The sequence below is a fragment of the Palaemon carinicauda genome, chromosome 42, assembly GCF_036898095.1.
Source record: "Palaemon carinicauda isolate YSFRI2023 chromosome 42, ASM3689809v2, whole genome shotgun sequence".
Classification (NCBI taxonomy): domain Eukaryota; kingdom Metazoa; phylum Arthropoda; class Malacostraca; order Decapoda; family Palaemonidae; genus Palaemon; species Palaemon carinicauda.
Window position 1 is genome coordinate 26,108,335 of NC_090766.1, and position 23,636 is coordinate 26,131,970.

Here is a 23,636-nt window from a genome sequence, read left to right on the forward strand (position 1 = left end):
ACTCTTTCCAAAGAAAGTTTCCTACAAAATTGAAGGGAGGTGGCTGCACTAATAAAATCATGTGCAACCTTTTTTTTAGATCTGGATCTAATTCCTTGTGAGCTACAGTATTGTGACCAAACTTAAAACTATGAATGGTATTGCTTTTTTGGTCATGGGACAATTAGGAACCCAAAACCCATAAAACAAATTAGGGATACTACCTTTTCAACTAAAATAAAATAACCTACTTATAATATTTACATCTTCTTTGTAGCCAGATTGGCAGGGGTATTTAAAAGCACTTGTGTTAGAAATTACACAACTAAAGTAAACCTGTGGTGAGCTAGTAGGCAAGCTTGCCAGCAAACGGAAACGCACTGTCATTCGAAACATGATGTAGTCGCCAAATTTGGCTGATACATCGGCAACAACAAAAATATCTATAAACATTCAATTAAACAAAAATTTAAGAGCAACCATGATATGAAACACCATCTCCTTAAATTAAAACTATGTTGATTAAGGATGCTTACTTTAGCAAGAGGAAAGATATAAGGATCCAGGTTACCATTTCTACCTTCTGCCTAGCAGTCTAGATGTCTAATAGAGCAACCAGGGATGCAGAACAGCAAGAGTTTAGCTGCAGGAGGATCTAAAGTAAATAAAGAATTTGAGACTACAAAAAGGAGCTTGACTCTGTTAGGAGCAGTAAACATACTGTACAGAAGTCTGATTGTGGGTAGGAAAATCAGACTTGCTTCCCACAAGAGATGGCTTGCTGGCCTTCCGAGAATAACAAAAGTAAAAGATCCATATACTCTATCAATATAAGTTGATGGACATGGGATTGTCGATATACCATATCGTAATCCACTCAAAAGAACTAATATCTCTGGTCTCCTCATACATTAGGAAAAATTAATGTGTCATTCTGTTTACAAAGTTGTATTCCTAACAAAGATTATTTAAAACAGGCTTTCCCTGTGCAAAAATCTAAAAGTCAGTAGGGAAGATAACTCCAAATACAGTAAACACTTTACATTATTCAAATCTGAAGCAGATTTTGTCTCGGTTTATCTAAAACAGTGCTTTCCTTGTGCAAGAATTGAATGCTAATGAATCCAACAGGGAAGCAAATTAAAACTGAAACACTTATTGAATCTGCTAAGGAAAGAGATTAAAAAAAATCTACCAACTTGATTACCCACAAAAAGCATCTCTTTAGTCAACCAACTTGCAAAACCTAAGTTTAAAAAACTGCTAGCCTTTTTCTGAATCTGAGACAATAATACTGAAGAGTACATAGATTCTGTCCACCACAATAAGGGTTAATAGTCTTTGAAATGAGGTACTTTTAGAATAAGAAGCTTCCAAACTTACCTTACTCTACTAAGGTATCTTTGAAAAGAACAAAACTCATAATTTTCAAGGTTTGCCTTCATGCTTTCTTTCTCTTCAACTTCCTGTATCACAGGTTGAACTATGTATTGCAAATTGACCTGCTTGAGGACAAGGAGAACCAGCCAATATCTCAATTTGTTTACCATTTGATAAGGGAGGTAATGTGCATGTGCACAAATGACTTGTTCGCCTACATTTACCCTACCAGAGTTAACCTGTGATGAGCAACAAGCCAAGCTTGCCAGCAAATGGCGTACATTGTCATCTGAAATATGATAAAAATTATAGACTTCATTGAAACTTCACTTGCCCCATAAGATTTAAGGGAATCACACGATATGTTATGCCATCCAACTGAGTAATACAGTATAAGGTTGTTTGGAGTGCTTACTACTTACTGTACTAGGTTTTCTGCCTCACAATCTAGTTGTCTTACAGATCAACTACGATTGCGGCTTGCAAGGGTATAAAGTAATTGAAGAATTCACGGCTCTATGAAAGACTTTCAAATCTGTGTTGCACAGTAAACTTTCAGAATCCTTACTGAAAGTAATATTAACATTAGACTGAACTTGCGGAGGAATTTGCTTACATTTGGCAACAAGCAGGGTAGGACCAGAATTACCACTTAACGAGAGGTTTCACTCTACAGTACTTCAGAACGTTAACAAAGGAAGCTAAATAATGTCAAGAGCTTATGGAGCTTATTATTACTGGAAGTTAGATTATTGTGTGAACTGTCCAAAGGTGGAGGAGTGTCATTATCGTCCTCATCCCCGTTATAATCAACTAGCCTAGTCTTCCCTGGCTTTTTCCCTTGAACTAACAGCAAGTTTCCTTTGCACTTTGAACTGTTAGCTTGATAGGCAACCATTGAAAAATACTTAACATGTGAGAAACATGGTCTTCGCAACGTTTATTCTAATCACAGTGTTGCCCCCAACACAATACACAAAGGGAATGTGGATCATGACCAACTAGAAACAATTCCCATACACACTCCATGCAGTAATTGATAAGAAAACAATATGGAGAGGTCTGTTCACAACAGACACGACCGAGAAACTAGAGAGACAAGGTACTGGCGCTTCAATTACCAATTACAGCTAGAATGTTCCTGTCCTTTACTAAGGGCAGGTATTTATTGAAGGGAAAAAATGGGATAATTAAATATTTTTGGGAAAATTTTAAAACGAAAGAAATAAAAAACTATGAGTAAATGTCAATTAAACAAAGCTTCTGGAAATATAATATTAACATCATAGAAGGTTCATAGAAATAAAAATAAACCTATTCTGGAAATGGGATTAAAACTAATCCAAACTAGATTTTCAACCTAAAGTTTAGGGCAAACCTCCAGTTTTAATTAAAAGGCAAAGAAAATTACCATCATTAAAGTGCAGAATTATTGATTAATTACCTTTGTGAAAAATCTTTGTTATATAAAGAAAACATTATTTTTACCTACATCTAAAACTCAGCAGGGAGAAAAAACCAAGAACTAAATAATTGGTTAAAATGATTGAGGCGGAGGTTAGAAGATCAAGTTCTACCTATTAAGGGATACCTGCCTTGCATACCAAAATATCCTCGACTCCACCAATATGTAACATCTAGAGTATACCAAAATTAATGTAATGGGTTTTTATCTTTAAAACAAGCGTAATGTCTCTAAAATATGAGTAATTTGTATCTTTAACGCAAAAAAGTTTGTTGAAACAATTGCAGTGTCGGTAACATTTTACTTTAATTACAGGCCAATGGCTACATTAAGGAGTGACTGACAACTTCTTCAGCTACCATCTTTATCCAAATAAAGATTACCATATCAAACCCAAGCTACTAGTTTGTATTATTTCTTTTTTCAAAGATATAAATTTCCTTAAAACCTTTTGGTCATGGTCTCTTGTTACACATAAAAAATGCACTCATTCAAGAGTTTGGGAAGCCACGACTTGGATTGGACTGGTTTAATAGCTTCAGTATTTTCATATAGTTAGAGAATGGTGATGAAGGGAACCAGTAAAACATATACATGCCTATCAGCTTCTAATAACTTGAGATAGTATTACCTATCAACAAGTAATGTTTCTCAGATGAGATGCAGAGGAACTAACCAACAATTCTATTGATCCAATTCATAAAAATAACCATACTGGGCAAGGAAGGGTAATTCAAATCTTTCCCAATTCAGCTATTCATAAAGGGGTTGTCACACTAATTCATTTTACCCATGACTCTGGTCTTGCCATGAATTTTGGGCATAAGGAAACTAAACCAACAGACATCTGTCACAAATTACTACAGCTAGTGCTACTCCATACAGGTGCCCATACACTTGAGGATGCATTGGTCAACAAGCACTGACCTAGAGAGACTTGCAGTGATGGCCCTACCTAAGCTTTTGTGTAAAAATACACATTCAAAACCTTCCAAGATAATGCTTTGGAATTTGAAGTATAAGGTGTAATCCCTACGGTTGTAGTAAAAGAGAGCATCAACTGAACCTCTTATGTTAGATAGAGAAACTACCCTCCCTCGAGATGGTAAATTCTCCTCAGCAAGGGGGGAAGAGAAACACATTTACATAAAATCAGCCACACACAATAACCTCTTTGTATTTCAGATACAATTATGCTTTTCATCTTTTTGGTGGGGGATTCAGTCTGAGGATCATGAAAATTATCAAAAGGATCACTGCATAACATCTAAGTATAGAGCTCAATACTACACTAGTGTCTTGGGCATGGCACTTTAAATAGTACTATGTACCTGTATTCAAGAATTGTAATGTCCCTACAGAGCATAACTATATTGCTATTTACATGTAATTTTGATATACTCTCTTTCACTTTGCCATATATCTCTGCCATTTTCTTGCTTTGATTTCCATCCATCGTTCAAGAAATCTGACTATCTGTTCTGGTCAAAATATTGTATCCAACAAGTTTTAGGAGGTAAAGGTGAAACATATGTGGCTTTCTTATATCTTAGTCATGTGAATTCTCTCAGCACTAAAAAAGGTGCATTAGATCAACAATAAACCCTACCGATATCATAAAAAGTTACTAAAACTTATATCATTCCACTCACGACAAAAGACTTGGTTCAATGGTTTCAAGAAGTTTGCTGAATACCTAAATATATAACAACTTAAGGTATGTTACATCATGCAATACCCAGTACTGAAACAGTGTGGCTGAGAAAGCTGCCCTCACATTTGGAGGGGAACCAAGCTGTTCCAGCAAGGTCATCTTCATATAACAAAAGTATGATTGTACCTGCCAGTGGTCAATATAAACAAGGCTAGGATAATTTTGAAGTCAATAATACAGAATACCAAGGTTATGTTAGTAACATAACCTACAAACTTGAAGTCAATAATACAGAATACCAAGGCTATGTTAGTAACATAACCTACAACTCCGATGGTAGAAAAAAATACTGTAATTTGTGATTTCTAAATATATAAGCAGCTTGTTGCCTTCCGATTTAACTATGAATTTTCAAGGAAAATTGTGTCAACACAAATGTAATTCACAAGTTTAAATTATGACTTGCTTTCTCAGATCACTTGGATATTTGAAGATATGAACATGCCCATCAAATGAGACTAATCTATGGGCCATACGACAAGACCAATAAACCCAAAATGACTTAAGCATTTGGTCCGAATTTTGTGGAATAGAAAGAACTTCAAATTAATGTTAAATGATCGATGACAGAAAAATCTATGAACTGTACCTTGCATATAATTCTGAAAGAACAAGTTCATTAATTATGAGTGTAATTTATACAATACGATATTAAAGACTGGAAAGGCAAATATTTGTATAAGGAAGGATAAACAGATGGTGATTTTGTTGGAAGCAAAGGCACTAAACTGGACAAAGATACAACAGCTTGGAAAAATGATCATAAGTTGAGGGCAACAACAGGAAAAGGACAACTTTATGAAAACAGGCCAAATTTAATTTGGGTTTTAGGTCACTTTTAGAAAGATAAAAAATCCCTGGCACCCTTCTGGGAGTTTAGCACCATGTTGAAAACATATCAAAGATAAGGGAAAATTTCAACATCAAATATTATCAAGAGGAAATGTCTCCCTAAAAATTTAAGGAAGGAAATGGAACTAATTTTCTTCTTTCACTATTAAATATCAAGCCTCTTGCAGTATTGTATATCAAGTACAGTAATAATAGCCATCTGAAGCTGCTTATATAATGGTGAAATCCTTTAGGATATGTAACTTGCTATACTTAGGTAGCATTACTCATTTTTAGTTTGGGCCATCTATACACCACCTCACAAATACAATTTCTTCAGCCTAGCTCCTCTGATATTTAGTTTCATTATATATCTGCTTCTGAAACCTGTTACCATTCCCCCACAAACTGATTCCTTTAAATGAAGATTGATTCTTTGCAACCTATCATGAATATTGTGGATACTAATTTTGAACTTCAACGAGTGTTCTCAAAGTTGCTTCTAAAACACAGAACTGATATTGTCCTCTAACACCACGATGAATGCATGGTTGCAAAAGTGTAGTAATAACAAGGACTAATGCCACAAAAAGTGTGAGAACTATAACAACAGAGTGAAACTGTACTTCTAAACATGTATGTTGATAATTTATCCTACCATGCCTATAATTGTTTAGTTCAGTGCTCAAAGAGAGCTTATTAGCAAAGCCTACTGCCAGCAAAGTTCAAATTCAAGAAAAACATGAATAACTTTCAAGTTATACTAAAGGGGTCCTCACACCACGCAGCACGCCATATGCAAACGAACATCCAGAAATATATGAAACCTTTCACACAGAAGTGACGCGACACTTCGCACATGCTACATTAAGAAGTGTTTCATATATTTCTGGATGCTTATTTTTAACTGGTGTGCTACATGGTATGCCATGTGTGACACCCATCTTTGAAGTGAAGCACCCCAAGATATGTCCTTGATGGAAGTTTCAAACTACGGCCTTGTACGTTATTGGATGATTGTATCATCCATGGAAAAACAATAGGGTAAAATATTGAGAGGTTTTTAGGTTGATTAAAAAATAAAAAGTTTCTTTCTCCCATGCAGGTGCTAAAAGGTTATAACATCTCTGAAATTCATAAACAAACAAACTACTAACGATCTTTTCTGAATAGGTATTATTCAATCTAAGAACAACCTGTCAAAATACCTTTATTACTAATTTGCAAAAAAAAATTAAAAACTACTTTACAATTAAATAGCCAATGATATTGAAACCTGAAAGCGAGAAAAAAAAATAAAAATGATAAAACAGCTGTAAAAGCCTTCCTAAGAAAAACCTAATTTAGCTTTCAAACAAGTAACAAAAGGTAAGTACCAAATTCCACTAAAAAGCACTCTATACTGTAGTCTGCTTTAACTCCAAACAAGTTTGGCACTGGTGCTCTACAAGAGCAGCTGATGATTCAAGACCATTACTAAATAATAAAAATCTAATGGTATTGAAGGAATCTTATCATCAAATAACTAATTGGTTAAGCTTTCATCTGAAGTGTCATTCTTTGGTATATTTTTTAAGACTAAATACAGTAGACTATTAAGCAGTAACAAACACCTAATGTTACAATATTGCTGCTTAAATAACATTAAAGCCTTTTTTATTCATTTAGAACTACACGTATAGCAACAATAATGAAAAACCTACTAATAACCTGATCATCCTAACTCCAAGCCTCTAATGACAACAGAATATCTTGCTAGATATTTCAAAATCTATGTGAAAAATAAAAGTAAATTTTCTAGTTATTTAAAAGTACATCTTCCAAACTACTACCATTTGAATGACACTATTAACTTCTAAAATAAAGAAAATCTTGGACTAATATTTAATTAATAGTCTTACATAATCAAAATGTAATTGGCAAATAAAGCCGAGTCTGAACTAACATCAACCAGCACTTTAAACTTTTTATAAGAACAACGGTGGGCCTCCATGTTACACCACAGTCTACTACATCAAAGTCATATCCTTCTTTATCCTATGTCAGCACTATTCCAAATTAAGGAACAGACACTGGGGATATCATTCTAATAATAATTGGCAGACTTATTTGAAATAATCTCCAATACCAAATTCTGCTAAAAATTGTACAAATGGCTTTTGAATGATAAAAAATGTCTTTAACTTGAAGATGAGATTCTAATAACCAAAACTTAATAGTAATATTTCTATACCTAGCATGATGAGCAGCTGCCTATATGTAATTACACAAGAGACCCACTGGCTTACAGGAGAACTTGCAATATATGTATGGAAAGACATTTTCCTGCAACATATTAAAAGTGTCATGCACTTTGCTGCAGTGTGCCCTTCCCACATGTCATTAAATGTGTTCATGGTATCAGAAATATAACAAGACCTTTTTCCTGAGCAAAAGAAGAATCTCTGTCACATGTAGAATAAGCACTTAACATCAACATATTGTGAAACAACATAAAACAATAATGCCTATGAATAAAATTAAATGGAACTTCATTACCCCAGTGAGACATGAATTAAATAAAACTAATCTAAAACAATAAATAAATAAACTACAAGATCAAGTCCATTGCACATAATACTACTGTACTTTTTTACTGTATTTAGATATTTTCAAACAGAATATGAAACTTTACCTGAAATGGAAACCAACAAGTTCTGAATACTTGTACACACAGACTGTAGTGATAGCATCAACCCATTCAATGTGCATATCTAAGGACACAAAAAACCACAACAATGTCAGTACAGCATAACATCAGGGGACTGTATATAGTTGCCTTCCTCCATGTAGTAGCTCAATCTATTACATCTACTGTACATGTTAAATATTCTAGCACTGACACCAGAAGTTCAAAAGCAGAAATGTCCATGACCTTGTCATTATATTGGCCAAACTATTGGGAAATACATGGTACTGTATTGTGAAAAATGGTGCGTAAAATGCATAGTTTCAATAAAACTCTTAAGAATTTATTTCTGTTCAAAGATAATTAAAATAAATCTACTTGCATTTTTTCTTAAAAATAAATCAATATATGATAATTATTACTAAATATCACTGCTGGTAATACCTGTGGTGAGATGGCCATGTTTTTAGGAGATCCACATCCAGTTCAATTTCAACGGCTGGAGGCTGATGTTCTGGCGTAGATGATTGTGAAATTATCTGAACAACAGGAGCAGCAGGTGAAGTCTGGATACCAGAGCTTGAACATACAGTTTCATGAGGTCGCCAGGTAACAACAGAGCTCCCGTGATCTTGTCGCTCTTCGCTACTTGTAGGGGGCGATTGTTCTTGAGTTTGGAAGGAGGCGTGGGCCACTGTGCGTTCTATTTGTTCTTGATACTGTCTCAGAGCAACAGTCCGAACACCTTGGGCTTGGAAAGGTCTGAATATAATGGTCTGTTCTTTAGGATGTGGAGATGAACAGACCACGACCTGTTCTCCATCAGGCTGGGAAGGGCTATACACTACGATACGCTCCTGCGCTTGCAGAGGTGGACTGCAAGAGCTAGCAGGGGTATCAGTGTCTCGGTCCCTAGGAGAACAGGTCACTACCAAGGGTCCGGAAGCCATGGGCTACAGTTTAGACAGGTCTTCCAACGTTTGCGCCTCCTGGGTAGGATGGCGGGTTCTCAAATGAGTTTTAACATGGCCGGATTGGTTGAAACGTTGGTGACACAGTGGGCACTCATATGGTTTGGCACCTGTATGAATGAGTTGGTGACGCTGTAGATTAAATCTCGACGTGAAGTGCTTGTGACAATGCTCACACTCAAGAAGTCTTCGAATGCTGCCACTTCCTTCCCCTGCACCATTCCCTCCAACACTTTCCCCACTGCTATAGGCCGACATGTCGTGACATCGCGCACCCGAGGACACACACGACCCCTGCAGAAGGGATAACAAGAAAGAGTCAGAGGTCGCACTACCACCAACCACTATGTCATAATTATCATCAGAAGATCAATTGAAAAGCACAATCTTATACCTTACTTTGAGATACTAGTGTACTACATTAATTTAAACATGGGGTTAAGACTGATTATGTAGATAAATAAACAAACTTACCAAAGGGATAGCCTAATACAAAAAAGCTAATAATGACATAGAAATAACGGACAATTCTAAAGGCTGAAATTAGTCATATAGATCTGCACAATCTTTTTTTATCTATCAATACACCCTTAGTGGTTTGAAGTGAAACTCAATGAAAAGTGTGAGAGCATTAAGTGCTGTTCCTCAAGTGGGTAATGCGGCTATCAAGACATGTCGGCTTCACACATCTGGCTACATCCTTACCTTCGTGGTGTTTATCCCAGCAAAATAAAACACATACCAATACATAACATTTCCAAAATTATTATTGATTTTGAACCAAAATCATCAATAAACAAAATTATAGAAGTACTGAAATTTTATTTCATTCTAACCAAATGAGACAAAGAAATTAGCAGACTTTATCGGTACATCAACTATAATCCAACTATCATATGCATAAAAAGCCTTACCTTTAAGGTGATAAAATCTAAATTTGAATACTGTACAGTACTCTGAAATGTTTGTAGAAGTCACCTATATTCTATAGATCAAATATGTGTCTGTAAACATGGAAACAATTCATGTAACCAGAGTTGAAAAAGGTTTGCTTGAGACAACAAAATTACAATAAATTCTTGGTTAAACACATTAAAGCCTAAAATCAATATCATTCTTCTATGAGAACTATAAAAGGAAACAAAGATGGCTCTCTATATGATAAAAAAAATCCCTTTCTATCAATATGCAAAAATGAAGATGGTACAATTTTTTTATAATTAAACAAAAATATAGACCACACATCTTGTACAGTACTTTAACTGGATTTGCTAAATGATTCTATGCATTGGAATGATTATTCAATGTGGCAACGTATGAAATTTAGGATGAAAAATAAATTATGATAAAAGAAGATTAAAAAATAAGTTTACAGTGTAAACAGTATCTGTAAATAAATTCTAAATGAACTTTTGGATGTAAAAATAATGTTCTGGACTAAATAATTACTGTACATACTACTGTATATAAAAATTAACTGCAAACTTTAAATCAATACAATTTATTGTACGTCATCTATGATTTACGATTTACTTGTATATTTAAGAAAATTCTTCTCCAAATTAACCGAAATGCTGGGTGCCAAGAATAGAAACTCTGAAAGCAGACATTCACCTCCAGGTGAAGAGGTGTGCTTGCAGTGTCTTAATTTGAAGGCCATCAAACTATTTGGATCAATGTCATCTAATATCCTATATCATTTCCCACTCATAATGACAAACTGAAACCATTTTCAACAATCTTAAACTTGCATCATTTTAAAAACAAGTGGTTGGCATTTTGAAAACTTTTTTTCTTATATAAAAAATGGTTTAAAATCTAATCTCTCATTTAATCTAAAGGTTTGGGGATGGATGTATGACATTAAGAATAGGATAGAATTATAAAATCTAGGCATTAAGCCAAACACTGGGGCCTCAAAGGCCATTCAGCGCTATATAATAAAAAAATAATCAAAATTGTCCTTACTTTCACGTCATTTGGTATCATTTGAATCTACAAAACCAGTCACACCACCACTTTTGTACAATAACATCTAAATGTGAAATAAGAAGGGATTAAAAGATTAAAGAAATAAATTAAGGTTTGTCCTCAAGTGAATGTGTCCTCCTCTGAAGATTAAAAATAGGACAATCTACTAAAATATGTTTATTATCGATTGTCACTTGAAAGGTATTACATAGATATGTATGATATTAAGGAGTCAAAACAAAAGCACCTGAGCTGGCTCTACGATCGGGAAGGCCATTAATGCCAACTGTCACACCAAAAGACCAGGAAATTATACTGTGCGAGATGATGGGGATTGTGAAATATGATAGATAAAACTATGATAATGAAAATTTTCAGGAAAAAAATAGCAAAAATTGAAGGGGACCCAACCTTGTGAACTGTATTTATATTAAATATTCAAGTGCTAAATTTCTCTTTAACAAGAAAAGAAAATGAACAATATGGTACGGTATACCAATACAGGGTACACTAATCTAAACAAACTTCAGATGTATTTTTTCCTTTTTCTTAGGTCTTAAGGGATCGAGACATAAGATGGATCAAAACACTTGTATCTAAGCACGAACTAGGTTTACTGTATATATATATAGGAGCAAAGAAGTATGTTGAACAGCACTAGCATGCTAGTTTTATGAAAAATACTGTACTGGTTCAAGTGACATTTGTCTTGGATACAAGATTCAATCAGATTACATAATAGTACTATTTACATCATAGAACTGTCATACAAGTTGTGGTATAGTATTGTACTTATAAAAAAATCCTGGCTACCAATAGTGTCCCTTCCCTCATTCTACTGTCTGTTGTATATCAACAAATCTATGCCTATCTAGATATTAACCCCCTTTTAATTTTTAAACACTTCCCTCATCCAAAGATTAATTTCTGAACTAGAGGATAATAGAAATGAATTGATACTACCCATACCAATATATATAAAATAATCTTTTTACAAAAAGATATTTAAAAATCAAAAGGGGCATAAAACAAGATAGGCATACATTTGTTGATTCAAAACAAACAATTGGGAGAGAAGGGACACTATTGATAGCCAAGGTGCCCAAATACCATACTATACCAAATGTTTGACAGTTCTATTATGTAAATAGCACTAGTAGTGTCATCTATTTTAATCTTGTATCCAAGACAAATATCACGGTTAATTATTATACTTTTGAGTTTTGCTAGAGTTCAACTTCACGCCACATAATTTGCACCCTACACTAATTTCAGCTAGATCTCTATCAAGGGATTCTGCAACACCTGATCTTACATCAGGAGATGGTATTGATACAGAGTAGCATCATCTGCATATGCAACGAGCTTGTTTTCTAGACCAAACCAAATCTCTTGTATATAGTATGAAAGTAATGGGCCAAAAACACTACCCTAAGAAAACCAGGTATCGCATTCCTGTACTTACTTTGCCCCCATCAACAACTTATTGCAATCTACTACTCAAAAAATTCAATAATTATGCAATGAAAAAACCCACCTACTCCCAATTCTTCGAGTTTGAAAACAAGGGCCTCTCATGATTAACACTGTCAAAGGCAGCACTAAAATCAAGGTCAATCATATGAACTTCCAGACCACAGTAAGAAATTTCTGTACAGCATCGGAGATAGTGAGGGCATCACATGCCCCAAGACCTTTATGAAATCAAATTGCAAACTATGGAACAGATTATTGCCATTACCATACCTATTTAGATGTTTTGTCGAGACATTAAACAATTCATAGATATGGGAGATATGGAAATTGGGCATTAACCAGGAGGATTGGAACTACCACAAACACATTTACCTAAGGTAATGGAGTGACATAGATAATTCTCCCATAAGTGATAAAAGTGTTACTTGCTAACTAACTTGCAGAAAATAACAGACTTACTTAGAGGCTAAGAAATCAGTGGTCTTCATAAAAAACAAAGGAAAAATACCATTAGGATATACAACTCTATAAGCATCAAGGACCATCAGGAGTTTCAATTTCATAGGACCAAATAGCTCGATGCTTAGCCTTAGGAAAACAGGAATGAAGATGATGAGTTTCTCATTACTCTTGTTACTGTACTGTTAAACATGGTAACACAAAATGGTTGCATTTTCCTTTGGACAATGAAATGTATGGTGACCTCATAACAGATGAATAGTTCAAGAAGATATTTATTTGCTAACTCTGAATCCAGTAGCAGATTTGAAGAATTTCAATACTGTAATTTTTTCGTAATTTTCTTTTCTTTTTTTGTATTTCAGAAATTTTGTTTATCTAATTTACTGGTGTTTTGTTTCATCATTGCATTCAAGTTATTCTAATTTACCAAATCCTTTCTTAAAAAAAAAAAAAAAAAAAAAAAAAAAATTCTTTGTGAATCACAAGGGAAAAAAATGCTATTCTTTGTGAATCACAAGGGAAAAGAAATCAGCTGATGAAATACAAATGGCAACTTGGCAGCTAACCTTTGTTTGTATCCTGGAAATGCATGCTATCCTTATAATAATCTAGATACAATAATAGAGATTCTCAAAGAAGTAAAACAACAACTAGGTATTTTATTGTCTTTATTCAACAAAAAAGACAATAATAGTCCGTCGAATTTGTTGACTTTCATTATCGAGAAATGCAAAGCCTACGGTATGTCTATCCTAGTCCAAAGAGTTTGCACATTTCCAATATAAAAACCGAACAATAATAGTAGAATCTTAGATAAGTAAAATATTTACATTTATTGTCTTCATTTTACAGGATAAAAAGAGTTTGTGGAAAGAAATGTTACATTGTTGACTTCATCTAAAAATCCAAAGACTAGGCTTAGCTGTCCCAAAATCTGTCACTTTTCCAAAATTATACTCCTAGTAATGGTCGACCCCAGATTTTAGGACCTTAAAATTGATCTTCAAATATCTAACATTACACAGGCATCTATGGTTTCTGTTGCTTTGGCCACCAAGCTACTTCACTCTCATACCACCAAAAAACACTATAAAAGTTTAATTCTTTCACAACTTTTGAACCTAAATCAACAACAAAACTCATCTAAACTAAGAAACTTAGAATAGGAAGCTTTTATCATACACTCAATCAAATGGAGTTTACACATTGTACTAAAACTAAGTTTTCCCCAGGAGATTCTTAACTGAAAGACCTTCCAAAGGTTCAGAACTCGAAATCTTTCATATACTGTAATAATACATCTAGTCAAGGAATGTGTCAGCAACTTGACTAGTTTGGATATTCTCCAATATTTGCTTTTCTCTTTATAAGGAATGAAAAATCACAAATTTTTAAGTAATTTGTATTTTTCCTAACATACTTACCTAGAACTACCTTCTTAGGAGTTACTGGTTAACTCTACCTAACCGACCAGCTTTTTGTATAGTTTACCCCCCTCTTCCCGTTTTCTACGGGGTCAACCTCTGGCAATGTGGTACGTACCCTTTTCAACCATTTGGGGTTATAGATCCACGTTGAATGCTATATTCAAACATCTAGGATTGGATTTATCCATTTCGGGTACAGCACAGTATTATTGATGTAGTATTCAGGTCTTTTAATATTGAAAAACCACCAGCAGTCAGGGAGATAATTTAAAACTTTATATGTGGTATTGCATTGCATGAAAGTTTCTAGTTTTGAACCTTTGGAAGGATTTTCCAGTTAAGATTCTTCTATTGGTTAAAACTTTCACCTTTCATAATACATTGTAATATAAATCCAGGAGAAGACATTTCTTATGCATGTTGCATAAATTTTTTCATAATTCTTATTATCCTTTACATTCAGATCTTCCTGGACAGTTCCATCCAGTTTATAATACTAGGCATGCAGTTAATTCTAATAGTAAGGCCTTCTCCATTGTGAGACTCAATACTACTGTCCACTGTATTCTAGAAGTTTTATTCCAGTTGTGGAATGATCTTCCTAATCGGGTATTTGAATTGGTAGAACTTCATATGTCTTTTTATAGTTTATATATGAAATGTTTTATTGTTGTTACTGTCTTTTTCAAATATTTTAATTGTTAATTATTTCTCATATCATTTATTTCCTTCATTTCTCTTCCTCATTGGCCTATTTTTTGTTGGAGCCCTTGGGCTTGTAACATCTTGCTTTTCTAACTAGAGTTGCGGCTTAGCTAGTAATAATAATAAAACCAAAATAACGCTTTTAAAATAATAAAAAGGTAGGTAGTAGGTTGGCCAGGGCACCAGCCATCGGTTGAGATACCACCGCTAGATAGCAATGAGGTCCTTTGACTAGCCAGACAGTACTAAATTAGATCCTTCTCTATGTTTACTTTCCCTTTGTCTACACATACACTGAATAGTCTGGCATTTTCTTTACAGATTCTTCTCTGTTCTCATACACCTGACAACACTGAGATTACCAAACTATTCTTCTTCACCCAAGGGGTTAACTACTGCACTATAACTTTTCAGTGGCTACTTTCCCCTTGGTAAGGGTAGAAGAGACTCTTTAGCTATAGGCAGCAGCTCTTCAAAGAGAAGGACACTCCAAAATCAAACGATTGTTCTCGTCTTGGGTAGTGCTATAGCCTCTGTACCATGGTCTTCCACTGTCTTGGGTTAGAGTTCTCTTGCTTGAGGGTTCACTCGGGCACGCTATTCTATCTAATTTCTCTTCCTCTTATTTTGTTAAAAAATTTTAAACATTATATAGGAAATATTTATTTTATTGTTGTCACTGTTCTTAAAATTATTTAATTTTCCTTGTTTTCTTTCCTCACTGGGCTATTTTCCCTATTGGGAGCCCTGGAGTTATAGCATTCTGCTTTTCCAACTAGGGTCATACCTTAGCAAGTCGTAATAATAATAATAATAATAATCATCTAAAGGTAAAATATTTATCAACTTATCAAGCACAAGTCGAAAAGGCAAAGAAAAAGCATCTATGGCATAACCAAGTAGAATTATTGCCATTCAGAGACAGTGTCTTAATATTGTAATAAAGACCTAAGCTTATTTTTTTTTAGCTTTGGGTATACTGTATGTGGATATAAGCTCCAAGAGAGAAGCATTATGAACACCAAGGGATGTTCATAGAAATTAAAGTACAGTACCTTAAAAAATCAATTGCTAAAGTTCTGCCATGTTCATACATTAACATTATCAAGGTTTCAGTGTAGGATAACCACACAGGCTTTTTGATTCTGAAGAGGTACCAGACAGTTAAAAATCTTAGTCATCTAAAGATTTGTCTATAATAATGTGGTTCTAAGACTAAAATGTAAATACAGTATTAATACAGCATAATCATTTGAATACTGAATTAGTTATGACAATTAAATCTTTAACAAGATTCTTTTACAGATTTGTTTCCAAAACATTGTATTTGCTGATGGGTGATATTTGTACTTCACAAATTATGTACTTATTTTTTATTAGTTTGGCTCTCAAGCTTTCACAAGAAAAATAAACATTTGACTACACCACAAATGATTACATAAAACTGGTACCACATTTGCCTTAGAACTTGCTTCTGGTGCTTTTGCTTTCAAAAGTATGGTCAACAGAGGAAAGCAGTTGGGCCATCACTTTGATAATACAAAGTAGAAAACCCTATTAGAAGGTGGACAAGGCAGTGGCCAGTTTTATGTATGTGAATTTGACAATGTATCAAGGATAGAAGTTATTTTGAACAGTAACATGCTATAAACAAGGACTAACTGTGCAAATGTATGTAGTTATTCATGACTCCTTGTTAATACACAAGGTATGACATGCATTATTCATGGTAACCCCCACCCCTTGTTAATAACAGCTGTTGAATACTGAATACAGTCATGTTTGCAAATGACATAATCCACAACTTTTATTTGAATGGATATATAGATCGACTTAGTACAGTACACTTACCCACCTCAAGTATGTCAGATTTCTGCCCTATAATTAATTTGCATGTTCTCTAATAAATATAATGAACATGAAAAATTACATAATGTTATTTTATAAAACCAGGTACCTACTGTACATTAATAACTTCCATGCAATGTACTGTACAGTTCTGTAAAGTGATACAATCATTTACATGAAAACCAACATAAGGTCAGATGAAACAGAGTAAAGTGTTACTTATTTTTGTATATACAGTACATTAATACTTAAGAATAAATGATGTAAAGTCAATACTGTTGTAAGAGGGGTATAACTGTACTATACTACAAAATTATTACGTACTGCTTTCCTGAACTAAACTACCAAACTTCAAAAGTGCTACTGATCTGGTAATATTTTATAGTTATTTTCCTATGTAGCATTTTACAGAGTATAAACTATGGGTTTTTATATCATTGCCTACTACAGGAACTGGACTTTTTTTTAAGTCCAAAAACACTAACTGGTTGTTGTTGTTTTCATATCTTGAATCAAATAAATAGTTGTTGAAAGGGAATTTATAAGGGGTCATGTTTCATATGTCAAAGTTTTATTTTACAGTTTGCTATAATCTTATATCTTTTTCAATAATTTCTTATCAAAAGTTTACTTAAATATTTTCCAAAAATCTAATGCATATGTACATAAATTTCTTCTTTGATGATTCTCTCATATTTTTTCCCTGGTTAAGTTTGCTACTATTCATTTACTATACAGTAGATTGATTCTGGTTTACCATCTGGTATAAATCAACAAAAATGTTGATATCTATAACGGTTCAGATGACCGATATTTGTCATTTCGAGTTTTTCAACCCTTTGAGCACCAACTCCTTACCAAATAATGACATCCACTCTTGTCTTGAAACAAAACCTATACAGTACATGATATGGCTTTACTGTACAACATGTATTACCCTATAGCTGAATAAATATCTTTTCCATTTACACAATGAAAAGAGAAGAGGTGTAATTACTGGACGTAAAATACGTCCTTTATCGAACGGAGTAGCAAAATAAGACTTAAAATATGTACAATGGTATTAATGTGTTAATTAGCTCTTATCCTTTGTATATATTGTTTCTATAGCTGGAGATGGTGAAGTCACATCTCTAATCAGTTGATTGAATATTTGACACATTTTTGGTCTCGATAATAAGCTTACCTTATTGGTTTTTTTATTTTTCTGGTTTTAGTGATGAAACACCATTTGCATGACAGTTTAGTTTGATATTTTGATGTTACTTTAATTTAACTTTTGTTCTCTCCAGTTAGTTATGGCCTACTGGGCACACTACATTAAATGGTGTCAAGTACTTCAGATACTGTCATTTGTTTATTTGTGATTCCATTGTGTTGAATAGTCACTATATCAACAGTATCGTATCTGCATTCACTTTACACGCAACAGGTTTGGGTGCACAAGATTTCAACTCTTTTAGCCCAGAATGTAACTTTAGAAGACTTTGTATAAAGAAATTTTATGTTTGAAACTTATCTAGTGTTGCTTTTAGAGTGGTGTTTTTAATCATAAGTTGACGTTCATTGTTGGGTATTACAGCCACTCCTTGAAAGCTTATCTTTGGCACTGTCTGTAATTTAGTCAGTCACAAGTTCATTTCACAATGATTTGCAGAGGCGTTTTCAAGAGCTACTTGGTTTTCTTTTTTTTATTAGAGAACTTTTTATGGAGGTATCTGGTTAATAGACATTATAAACACTGATATTTTCGTATTTGTTTCAAATCTAAATAAATTTACATAAATAAAAAGAAAAAATCAAGGCTTAGTCGTATGAATTTTTATCCTGTTTATTGGAAACCTATGGCTTCAATGTATTTTGTGTGTTATTGCAATTGTTCAGTTTTCTCTCTGGAAAACACTAAGGAAACTTAATGTCCTGCATGCAAAAAACATCTATGTATAGTTCACCTATCTTTTAATAGAAACAAAAAGAATTTTACCATTAACTTGGGTAGACTCCCTTACCTAAAAAGAAGCAGCTACACCTAATGGACGGATGAACCATTCTTTCTTTGGTTACAAACAAGCTTATACCCAAATATATGAAACATCCCTAACACCATTAAGGTTAACAATACGTCAAAATTACACCCAGAATAAGGAGCAGGGCCAAGCCAATTATTCAAATATTGAGATTGAGGAAGCCTTTTGTTGAACCTTTCTCTCCTCCATGTCCCAAGAGAAATCAAAACTATATCTAACCCAAGATCAATTGTGACAGGGAAATATGAAAAAAGGTAATTGGTAATGTAAGGTCATTTAGCTAGAGGAGCTACATAAATCCCAAGTTATTGTAAACCGAGACAACTGCTGTTTGATGGCACCCGTCAATGACAGGACTAAGAGCCTGGGGGGGACGCACCCATTAAATTTAAAGACTGTTGATCATGCAACTGTGATTCTAACTGATTCTGAGGTACTGATTGAAATTGAAAGTTAGTAGACTGATGCCAAGATTTAGCAATAAGGGAGTTAGACTGGTTTGGAAGACCACTTCCCCTTAGAAAACCCTCTGCCTGCAAGTCTTCCTCACTGCCATGTAAAACACCAGTTAAAGCTGATGTCCCTCCAGAATTTTGATCAGCATTTTCTGAAAGCTTCAAAGCGCAAACTCTCTCGTGTTTGTAATAGTTGCTGCAGTGATTGAATGTGCGTCCGCATACTCTACAAGCATAGGGCTTTTCCCCCGTGTGTATTCTCATGTGGTTGCGAAGGATGGACTTGAAGGGGAAGACTTTGTTGCAGAAGGGGCACAGGTGGGGCCGGCCTAGTCTGCGCAACGCTGCTACTCCCTGCAAGAACGGAGGCCATCTTCAGCAACTTCTCAATCTTTACCCCCACAGTTTACTTTACAATGCTAAGACTTAAAAGTAGCTTCTTTTCTATAAACCATCTGGTTTTCAGGGCTGTGACAAATATGGGAATGATTACTCTACAGGGATCTCTCTCCCTTACTGAAAATTGTGCCGACTCAAGATTAAGCATACAATATCTAGATAAAGTGAACTAAATTCTTTTTTTAATGATGAGCCCGAATTACAGTAAACAAATTCCTGTTAATTTTATTAAGATCTTCCCTAGTGTTCCTAGATGTTTGTGTTCATATTTATATCTGGATTTTGCAAAAGAAGTTCGCTGTAGAGTTATCTCTGATAAAAAAAAAAAAAAAATGTTTTACCTCTGGGTACAATGACTTTTGATGTAGTGATATTTGAAAAGGCAGGCAAGAATATAAAAAGTAATTAACCCCCATTGTTAACTGTGTCTACATAACATTTTATTTTTATCTTATATGGTGCTACATTGATACTGTAATTCAATCCAGTACACTACATATGAAAATATACAACTAAAATGCTGTCCGATATAAAAACATGCAGACAATCAAGAAAACTAAAGGATAAACAAAAACTTAAAATTTGTACTCAAAATAGAAAAAAATACAATGAATAGCACTCAATAAATGATAAGATACTAAAATCTCCCAAATCCTAAGAAGATATAACTAATAAATTTCATTATTTTAACAGTTATCTGCAAGTCACAAAGACAATATGCTGATAACTTGTGATACAAGGACAGCCGTATGACTCGCTGGCGAGACTCATTGAAATAAATCTATTATAATCTTGTTATGATACAGTAATAAGACAAAATTACCAATAGTTTGCCATTTCAATATAAGATGAACATAATATGTATGCTTATGTAAGCTGATGCACAAAAGTACTGCATACAGTACTGTACAGTATATCTAAGAATCTAAAGTTCATGGTAATACTATATCGTCACCCTCATAAACTAACTGCCTAAGTCATTTTCTCCACTTGTTAGGAAATAAATAAAAACCTCATTTCCTAATTCTTTATATCATTGTATTGAGCTTAAATTAACAAATTCTAATTCACAAATTCTTCTGTTAGGAATTTGTGAATTGAAGCTTAAGACAATGATATAAAGAATTAGGAAATGAGGTTTTTTTTTATTTCCCAACAAGTGAAGAAAATGACTTAGGCAGTTAGTTTATGAGGGTGATGAGATATGGAAACCAGCAAGGTAATATATGGATATATAGGTGAAAATAGACCTTTATAACTTTATTTCAAAAATTTTTACACTGGTTCGTGTGCTGCTATTTTACATCGCTACTTTTTATTATAAATTGTGGTTGAGAGTTGCAGAATCTTTTCGTTGAAATTCCTAAAAATCTGAATGACTTCCAATCTTATTTATGTCCTACTGAATAAAATCATTCTCACTAAAAGTTTCTTGTAACAAGGGTAATGAACATATCCTCACCATTCTTGCAAACTATTCAACGGATATATTTTCTTATTCGGAGCAAAATTTTTTGTAATATGCAATTGCGTGATTAGAAACTTTTCCAATAGTTTCCGTCTCTCTCTCTCTGAAATACATATGAAAGTTATGAAATTTAAGCTAGAATCATTTTACTATTGCGGTTAGGATGCTATAGGGTCCCTGTGAACTTTCCTGTTAAAGGTTAAAACAAGGATTTAAATTTGACATAAAATACTATAAATAATCTTTCCTTATCCACAGCAAAGCACAGACTCCGCTATTATAAGGGAGACCCAAGAGTTGAGGCTCCACTGAACCCAACTCGGAACCTCCAAAGGGGAAATTCATCTGACAAATGATGACAGGCAATTACCATGAACCCATGATCATTGATACATGGACACTTTGTCTACACCCAGCCATGGCCTGCCCTATCGATTCTGATGACGTTTACAGAGTGCTATTATTTGAATGGTTCTCTACCTACTTTCAAGTTAAGTAAATGTTTTTAGTCTTGATTTGGTTATTCACTATTCATAACGAGAGTTAATGTAATACAGTAGAGGTTATTTGACTCAAATTGTTAACACAGTGTATCACAGCACTCGTTTCTGTCTTTCTCAACAGCACGGGAAGTGTTATCTCGCCTTTATTTTTTATGAATCTTTTCATCACAAGCAAAAATAATCTGAGGTCAAGGAGCAATGTCCTATGACCCCTTAGCAAAGTTTAAGTCCTATGTCACAGGCATAAAACCTACAAATACTTTTCCAAGCTTTACAAATCAAGTCATTTTGGTGCATTTTGTTAAAATCATATGGAAAAATTCTTGTGGGAATGGTAACAATGTATGGTTGCACCATGATCCCACTAGTGCTTGAGGAAGGTATTGTGAGCATAAACGCATCCACTTTAGTGTTTGGGTCGTGATCTGAGGGGTGGTAAAGCCAGGTAAATGTAAAATGACTAGGGTTTATATAGATAGGAAAATACAAATTACTTTCAAAACTTGTAGTTTTTTCTGCTTGACCCATAGGTCATGCCATACTCCAACAAAGGTAAGGGACATGGTTACTATTTGACGAAGAATGAAATTTGCTTTAAACATTCAATTTTATGTATTATATATGAAAGTTAAACTTCATAAGACATGATCGACAGAAGTGGGCTTATCTGCTTTAGTGTCCAACAGTTTTGATACTTTGCAGGAGGGGAAGTCAGGGGAGCAGATGGTTTTGCACCAGACACCATTAGAATTAACTGAAGGTGCAACACAAGCTAGCCATTCTGCAGTAGCATAATCTCTACACTAAGTGCTAGGCTATCACTACGGGCCCTAGACAAAATGTGTCTAGGGACCTGCGGGTGCAATCTTTCAAACAGTGAGCAGTACAGGTAGTTGCTTTTTCCAGACTTCTGCTTAAAGTACCGTACTTGCAATACAGAGTGGTTCTTGGGGAATGCTAGGGTTGCGGCAACACCCACGGATGGATACTACATGCTTTGGGAGGCGGCTAAGTAGACTTCTCCCAAACATTATAAACTCTCACAATAGTCTCTCTTGACCAAAGAGATATGTTCTTGGTTACTCTTTTTGTTTTGTACGGTAATGACATAAAAGTTAGATATACCAGTACGGTAAGGCAGTTTTTAAAAAAGGACTTACTGCTCTAAAGTAACCTAGTATCAAATTTGCAAGTCATGAGTTACCTCCTTAAATGATGAAATGGTACAGGAGTTGAATTGGTTGTCACTAATAGATAGATTCTGGGTCTTAGCTATGAATTCAGGCACATAAGAGAATGACAAGTCTCTCCACCCCTTTGAAGTGAAACACATGACAAAACAGACTGTGAAGCTCACCCACCCGTTTTGATGATGCTAGGAAGAGGAGCAACAGTTTTTAGTATCAGGTCTCCGTCCCTATTTTTAACGAGTGGTTCAAATGATGCCATCTTTAAGGACCTTGGAACCTTAAACATATTCCAAGTCGGGGTTCTGATTTCCTGAGGTAGACAAGAGTACTCAAACCTTTTGATCAAGGCTGAAAGTTGCCACAAAGGGGAGAGGTTAATTTCTTTCAGTTTAAACATCTGACTAAGACTGATAACCTTTCACTGCAGTAACAGACTTTTTCTCTCTCTATAGAAAAAATAAAAAGTTCATAATTAGGGGTAGAGCAATATTCTTTCCATGAAACCAATAACAGAACAAGAGGTACTTTGCCTGATAGCCCACCACAAAGGACCTGTGGAAGCATCTTGAAAATTTTTCTCAGCTGTACATATGGAAGAGATTTTCTGCATGCAACATGACATATTTGATGGGCTGTAGAAGGTCTTCTCCCACCAGACAATACCATTTGGCATGGAAGGCAAGGATGCTTTTCTTTA

At 34.4% G+C, this 23,636-nt stretch overlaps 1 protein-coding gene across 14 annotated transcripts in view; it reads right to left on the reverse strand.

Moving 5' to 3' along the window:
* LOC137632992 (protein bric-a-brac 1-like) overlaps window positions 1-23,636 on the reverse strand; it is a 242,742-nt gene that overhangs the window by 62,214 nt on the left and 156,892 nt on the right. For 6 of the 14 annotated variants that reach the window (XM_068365152.1, XM_068365154.1, XM_068365151.1 and 3 more), the window contains exon 9: window positions 15,872-19,733. The exons of 2 other annotated variants lie outside the window; for them this stretch is intronic. In XM_068365152.1, coding sequence (XP_068221253.1) covers window positions 19,281-19,733 — 453 coding nt within the window. In that variant the 3' untranslated portion in view covers window positions 15,872-19,280. Of the gene's footprint in view, window positions 1-8,043; window positions 8,123-8,481; window positions 9,303-15,857; window positions 19,734-23,636 lie in introns of those variants that run through there. 6 more of the 14 variants (XR_011042157.1, XR_011042156.1, XM_068365155.1 and 3 more) reach the window with 4 other exon arrangements.